This window comes from Carlito syrichta, unplaced genomic scaffold (assembly GCF_000164805.1).
Source record: "Carlito syrichta isolate Samal-C Ts95f unplaced genomic scaffold, Tarsius_syrichta-2.0.1 Scaffold307258, whole genome shotgun sequence".
NCBI lineage: Eukaryota > Metazoa > Chordata > Mammalia > Primates > Tarsiidae > Carlito > Carlito syrichta.
Window position 1 is genome coordinate 287,394 of NW_007251354.1, and position 7,594 is coordinate 294,987.

At 43.3% G+C, this 7,594-nt stretch overlaps 1 protein-coding gene and 1 pseudogene across 2 annotated transcripts in view; one reads left to right on the top strand and one right to left on the bottom strand.

Annotated features, from left to right (window-relative positions):
- The window catches only part of LOC103266650, a 1,548-nt pseudogene extending 1,201 nt beyond the window's left edge, over positions 1-347 (bottom strand).
- CFAP70 (cilia and flagella associated protein 70) overlaps positions 233-7,594 on the top strand; it is a 119,445-nt gene continuing 112,083 nt past the window's right edge. Inside the window, exons 1-3 of one of the 2 annotated variants that reach the window (XM_008064281.2) lie at positions 233-300; positions 3,647-3,749; positions 4,495-4,681. In XM_008064281.2, the coding sequence (XP_008062472.1) occupies positions 3,687-3,749; positions 4,495-4,681 (250 nt within the window). In that variant the 5' untranslated portion in view covers positions 233-300; positions 3,647-3,686. Of the gene's footprint in view, positions 301-3,646; positions 3,750-4,494; positions 4,682-7,594 lie in introns of those variants that run through there. The other variant, XM_021715661.1, reaches the window with a different exon arrangement.

A 7,594-nucleotide genomic window follows, 5' to 3' on the forward strand; every position in this document is an offset into this window, starting at 1 on the left:
CCCTCCTCCTCCGCCCGCGGCTCGTTTGGGGCGTGTGTTGTCTTGGGGCTTTGTTCTTTCCATACACTTCCTTTGGGTTTTGTTCCTCTTATCTGTGGAGGGGTGCTGAAATTAGAGTCGAGAAAGCGAAAGGAGACGGGGGAAACACTGCCTGATCTCTTCCCAAGGAACAGCCGGCGGCGGAAACAGCACCGACCGCCAGCGCGCAGGCGCGAAACCTCGCCCCGCGGCCCGCTCCCGGCCTCCCTTCCGGAAGGCTCTATCGCGAGTCTTGGAAGAAACTGCAGGCGCGGGCAAAAAGTAGGATCTCGCGAGAGGTAACTGGTTGCTATAGTAGCGAAACACATCTGCGGCGGCCGCAGGGAAGACAGTTATCCCTTCGCAGAAAACTCTTCCCCGCCTCCCCACCCCGGCCCCGCAGCCACACTGCGGCTGTCCTCCCACTCTTCTGCCCCCTCAGCTAAGGCCGGGCTGAAAACCCCGTGACAGGCCGAAACGCCACTGACCCTGCGAGGCCCGGACCCCAGAAAGGCAGACGGACGGAGACCCTCCTTTCCAGACCCAATCGCCTCCTCCGTCTTTTTCCCTTTCTACCTCCTTGCCTCCCCTCTCCCCTTCCCCCTTCTTTCCTTCGAAGGGGTCTCGCTCTGTCGTCCAGGCTGGCGTGCGGTGGCACCACCACAGTTCACTGCAGCCTCAACCTCCTGGGCTCAAGTGATCCTCCCGCCTCAGCCTCCCGAGTAGCTGGGATTACAGGTGTGCACCACCACACCAGATTCATTAAAAAAAATTTTTTGGGGGGGATAGAGACTGAGTCTTGCTTTGTTTCTCAGGCCGGTCGCAGACTTCTGCTGCAAATGATCCTCCCACCTCAGCCTCCCAAAGTGCTGGGATGACAGGCAACCTTTTTGTGATTGGACTCATCCCTTGCAGCCTCTTCCGAGCAGATGACAAGAAATGCAACAAGCACCCCCACCTAACTGTCCAGACTAACTTGTAACTAGTCCTATGTCTTGCATTCATTACGACGCAAATGTCGACGCAAATGTCTCTTGTGTACCAGGCACAGTGCGGGGCACTCGGGGCCCGTGGATGTGAATGAGACAGGTTACTTGTCTTCAAAGGTGTAACTGAACTTTCAGGAAGGGTGGTGCATATTAGTAATACCTTTTGCACGGTGCTTCATCGCTTAAGCAGTTTTATCGTTTTAGGAGATATTCACAAATGTGAAGCTAGTCGGAAGTTACTTTATCCATGTTTACAGAAGGTGACACTGAGACTGAGAGGCGTGAAGCATTTACCCAGGGTCAAGTAGAGATTAAGTAGGGAAAGTCTTTTGAATCCCCTATCTTCATAGACAGCTTGTAGTAAATGCCACAAGGGAAGTGTAAAGTGCTAGAAGAGTCCAAAGGAAAGACAGATGCGTCAGCCTGGAAAGCCTCGTGGACTAGGAAGTATTTGTGCTGGGTGTTCGAGGATGAGTAGGGCTTACTCACAATAGAGATGGAGTGTGGAGGAAGGGCAAGATCATCAGGAGAAAGAAAAAAATGCAAAGGTTCAAAAGTAGCTAAATGCAGGGATTCTTTGGGGAAAAAATGAAGAAGAAGAAGAAACCAAAGCCTAGGCTAGAGTAGAGGAGAAGTCGAATGGCACTGCTAGATCCTAGAAGACCTTGAAAGCAGTGTGACTTAATGTGGTAGGTGAGAGGGAATGAGACCGTGATCTGATCAGATCTGTAATTTAATAGGGTGTCTGCTTGCCTTGCAATCTCATTTTCTCCTGATTTCTTCTCACACTCCACTCCAAGCACACCGATTGACTTGACTTGCTGAGATTTTGTTTTTGTTGTTCCTGTTTTTGCCTTTGAGCACCTTACCATCTGTTTCCTTTGCCTGGAATATCCCTCGCTTTCATCTGTTGAGACACAATTCCAGGCTACCTCTCACAAAGAGCTTTCCTGGGTGAGTACACCCGCACCTGCACGCTCAAGTCCAACTAGGTCCCAGCTGCATCACTTCTTTGCTGTATATGACTGCTGGTAAGATAAACATACTTCTTGAAGCTCATTTTCCTTTTCACAGAAATGGAGATTTAAGAGTCACATGGAAGGGTAGGTACATATAAGATAACATGCGTAAAGCACACTTGGCACACTGGCACATAGGAAGCTATCATCAAAAGTTAATTTTCTTTCTTTCTTTTTTTTGAGTCAGAGTCTCACTCTGTCGCCCAGGCTGGACTGCAGTGGCATGCTCACGTCCTGCTGGGCTCAGGCAGTTCTTCTGTCTCAGCCTTCCAAGTAGCTGGAACTACAGGCGAGTGCTACCACACCCGGTTAATTTTTTTCATCAGTTGTAGAGTTGAGGTCTCACCAAGTTGCCCAGGCTGGTCTCAGGCAATCCACTCACCTCAGCCTTCCAAAGTGCTGGGATTACAGACTGAGCCAATGAGCCTGGCTCAAGAGTTACTTTTCAAGCAGTTCTTCCATCTTGTGTGCCCCAACTCTCCCATCTCCTCTGTCAGAGCACCCCCACCCCCCCACCACACGTACAACATAACAGCTGGTCTATTTAGATGTCTCTTTCTCACGACAGTTTAAATTCCTCGAGGTAGGGAGTTTACAGCTTATCTCATGTATCCTTAGCACCTACTGCAGTGCCTTGTTTCATAAACGTTTGTTCAGTGAACAATTCTGACAGAAGTGGAATGGATTAGAGTAAGAGGAAACTGAAGTCATACAGACTAGGAGACTAGTAAATGTCCTCAGTGTTTGAATTTCATAGATCAGTTCTACGTTGAATTTAGTTAGAAAAACAACCTTCTTTGAAAAAACATCCAATATATTTTTGAAATTTTATCCTTAGTATTGTAAAATAACAAGAAAATATATTTGAATATGTTATGACCTTTTCCAATGGACTACCAGTTTATATGGCTGCTTGTTGCTCCAAAAATATATTTTTGTAAAACTGAGAAGTTAAATAACCTTTGAGGGGAACTTTGCAGGTTTTTAAAAAAGATTACCATACCGGGCTCGGTGGCTCAGCCTGTAATCCCAGCACTTTGGGAGACTGAGGCGAGTAGATTGCCTGAGCCCACGGGTTCGAGACCAGCCTGGGTAGCTTGGTGAGACCTTGTCTCTACAATAAAAATTTAAAAATTAGCTGGGCGTGGTAGCATGCACCTGTAGTTCCGGCTACTTGGAAGGCTGAAGTGAAAGAATCACCTGAACCCAGCTGGTTGACGCTGGGGTGGCCGTGAGTGTGTCACTGCTCTCCAGCCTGGGTGACAAAGTGAGACTCCAACTCAAAAATAAATAAATAAATAAAAAATAAAAAGGTTACCAAAGAAGACTGTGAAGGATGTAGGGATATAGGAGGTGAGGAGGATGGCATTCCTACTCTGTCTTGTGATAATTTTTGCTTAGTGAGTTGCATTTATAAAAAATCATTTTAGCACTAAGTATCATCCTTGTGACCAGCTCTCTAAAGCACTGCCTATCTAGCAGCAAAGGCTGGATGGGAGAAGAAAACAATGCTCGACTATGGCATTTCCCTAGGTTCTCCCCTGGTATTGACTTTGATATAATGCGGGTGCTTGTTTGGCTATGATACATGAGGGGGTGGCTCATTCATTCTGTTTACAGAGACCAAGGAAAACCAGAGGGACTTTGCCCAGTTGGTGATATGGAGCAGGTGTCGTCAACTGGCAGACCCGTGCAGATCACTGTGACAGATGGACATGATTTGGTAAAGTTAATTTTGAAACTCTACAAAGTTCCTAGTTTGGGAGCACCTGCAGGAGGAATGGGGTTTTGCCTCCAAACTTCCTGACTTTACAGAATCAGTAGTATATAGTAACTCAGTAACTCAGAACTTTGTTGTCACACTTTGTTACTGTGTGTCAGAAATACCTGGTAATTTGAATACTAAGTTTAAAAGAAAGAAGTGGTTTTAGTTTTTCTAAACAGTAGGTCACATATAATTTCTTTTTCTTCCCCTTCTCCTGAGAAGGATCTGAGTTCTTCCAGTGTTTTCCTTGTGATTAGTTTCATTTGATGAATTTGCATAATAAAACCACAGCAGGATGTAACTATTAGAAATTTGGAGAATAATGAAATGACAAAATATTCAGTATAGTTGAGTTTCAAAAGCCCGTTTCAAAAGATGATATAATTAATCAGCTTCATTTTAAACAGGTAATTAATTTTCTTTTGTCATTTTCTCTTCAAATGTTCCACAATATACTTTTACCAGGTAAAACACAGTACTTGTTATTTTTCAAACTTCCAGCATAATGGCATTCAAATGGAATGCTACATAACTACAATTAGATTTTTAAGATGATTTTCTACCTACTTCTTTTGTATTTGTGATGTAGCTTGTTGGGAAACAATAAAAAATGCTGTTTATCCCAAGTTAAAATGGATTGCCAGCTGTGTAGGAAAATTCTCTATTTGAGTATAATTGTAAAGTGATATGTTTCTGCCAACAGAAAGGTATTAAAGGAGATACTCCAGTTACCTTTGTTCGTGTAGAATTCAATCAAGTGGTTCTGGGAGACTCTGCAAAAATTACTGTTTCTCCAGAAGGAATGGCAAAATACAACTTCACTAGCAGTTTTGAGTTTAATCCTGAAGGAGGAATCACTTTAGATGACCTCGCTCACAAACCTGTGTTCTGTAAGTCCTTGGAGTTCTAAAACTGTTAGTTATATGAATATGTTGTGAGGAGAGTCTGAGATAATGACTGTTGCGAGAGTTGAACACACCTTACCACCTTACTCTAGGTATAGCATGGTATACTTTGAGTTCTACCTGCTTCTAGCAGTTACCATGACCTATTAATTTTAATCAGTTTGTATCAGAGACCTTTTGACATATGATGGAGGTTTGCAACCTTTATCCCCTAAGCTCACTTGGGAGCTTCTCCTTTGTCTATATGTAAGGATTGCCAGATTTAGAAAAAATGAAAAACAAGCAAACATAAAACAAAATTTGGAACATACTTATACTAAAAATTATTTGTTTGACATTCAAATTTAACTCGGCTTCCTGTATTTTATCTGGCAATTGTATCTGTACATTTGTATACTCACCATGTGTAACCATTATTCGCTTGCCTTTCTTGCTAGAGGAGTGCTTCTTGAAATCAGTGCTATATTTTATTTATTTCAGAATTTCTAGCGCCTAGAAATATCAGGGATATAACAGGGGCTCAAAAAGTGTTTGTTAGTTGGGCCAGTGGTGTGTGCCTGTAGTCTCAGTTACTCAGGAGGCAGAGATGGGAGGACTGCTTAAGCCAGGAGTTCAAGACTGCAGTAAGCCATGATCATACCACTACACTCCAGCATGGGCAACATAGCAAGACCCCCCCAATGCTCATTTTTTTAAAGTAAACTGTTGAATGAATGAAAGAATGGATAGATGGTTGGATGTTCTCCCTATGCACACCTTTAAAGTTTCCTCATATACAATATTATCCCTAAGGTAATTTGTTCCTGCACCTATATACTACTCTAAGGCTTTCTTTGCTCTTCTTCTTCCTCTCCTTCTTCTTCCTTGTCCTCTTCTTCCTCTTCTTTCTCTTCCTCTTCTTCTTCCTCTTTCTCCTTCCCCTTCTCTTCTTCTTTTCCCATCTCTCTTCTCCTTCCTCTTTTTCCTTCTCTTCCTCCTCCTTCTTTCTTCTTCTTCCTTCTTCCTTCCTGCAGGGTTTTACTCTGTCACCCAGACTGGAGTGCAATGGCACAGTCATGACTCACTGTCACCTGGACTCAAGCAATCTTCCCACCTCCATCTCCTAAGTACCTAGTACTACAGGCGTGCCACCAGGCCTGATTATTTGTCTTTTTTTCTTTTTTTTAGAGGGGAAGTTTCACTATGTTGCCCAGGCTGGTCTGAAACTCTTAGCCTCAAGTGATTCACCTCAGCCTCCCAAAGTACTGAGATGACTGTTGTGAGCCACCATGCTTGGTTTAGATTCTCAGTCTTCTAGTCTCTTACCTTTCTTTCCTTAAGAGTCACTTGGAAGCTCTGGGACCCAGGCTTCAGGGTCTACCCCAGACCACCAAATTCACAATTGCCAGAGGACAAGCCTAGGAAGCTGTACCTTGGAACAAGAGTCTCAGGTGGCTCCCCGGAAACACTGCTCCAGAATAGTGATTTTTAAGCTCAGGTCTGTCTGGGAATCAGTTACCCATGGAGACATCCATCTGACCCACACTCTCTTAATATTTCCTTTTCTTCTTTCTTTGTTCTATGCTTCTCTGTTATCCAAAATAAAAGAAGTGTTCGGTTGCCTTCTTCCCTACCATGTCAGATGGGAAAAGCAGAACTGAAGCATTGTTTTAAACATGCAATTGAGGTTATAAGGAAAAGGACTAATTTTTTTGTCTCCAGAAACAAAGCAGGAACTAAATCTGGAAGTCTTGAGCATCTGTCATTGGTGTGTGTGCCTAGTGGAGGTGGTGGTGGTGGGAGGGGGGACAGGGAGGGGGTGGTGAGGACTGTATGCCAAGGCCGAGGAGCTTGGGTTTCAACGCTTTTACAAGGATAGAAGACTTTGGCTGCTCTAGATGGGGAGTAGCAACTGAGACCACCTCCCCACCACAAGTTAAGACTCTCAAAAAGAATGGAACCGGGAAGAAAAAAGTCCACTCACCAGCATCTCTATCTAGACCTTAGGCAGAGAAAAAAGTCTTCTCTAAGAATTAGTAATCATAGGCTTGTGCCAACCGTTAAACAATATATATTTTCTTAAAACCCACTGGAAGCATTTGTATAATAATAATTGGCCACATTCTTGGCCATAAAGAGAGTCCTACCATATACCAAGGACTCAATAGCATACAGACTAAGTTTTCTAACCAAAATACAACAATCAACAAAATTAGAACTTAGTAACAAAAAGATAGCAAAAAATTTTCAGTTTGGAAATTTTAAAACATCTTATGAATAATTAATGGGACAAAGAAGAAGTCATATTAAAAATTGTAAAGCCTTTAGAAAAGATCAAGAGTAAAACACCAAAATTATCCAGGCATGGTGGCACATGCTTATTGCTACTAGGAGGCTGAGATGGGAGGATTGCTTGAGCCCAGGAGTTTGAGGTTATGGAGAATTATGATCATGCCACGGCAGTCTGGGCAACAGAGTAAGATCCTGTCTCTAAAAGAAAAGGAAAAAAGAGTAAAATACCAAATATCAAAACTAAAAGTAGTACTCAGAAGTACATTTATAATAAGTGCATTCATTAGAAATATTAAAAGGAGTAGAAACAGAACTTCTGAGAAAATGGAGTAGGTGTACTGTTCTCTAGTCCTTCTATTAAGTACAACTACAAACCCCTGACATTATATGTAAAACAAACATAAAGACTCTGAAAGGTGGAGAGAGGGAAACTTGGGACCTGAGGAATGACACACTAGGAAGTTCCTTGGGTTTTCTTTTTTGCCTAATATATCCCAGACTTGATGCTGAAGAAGCTGGCAACCTAGAAACACCAATGGGCACAAACATTTAAAAAAAAATCTAAGCCGGGCTCGGTGGCTCAGCCTGTAATCCCGCGCCTTTGGGAGGCTGAGGTGAGTGGATTGC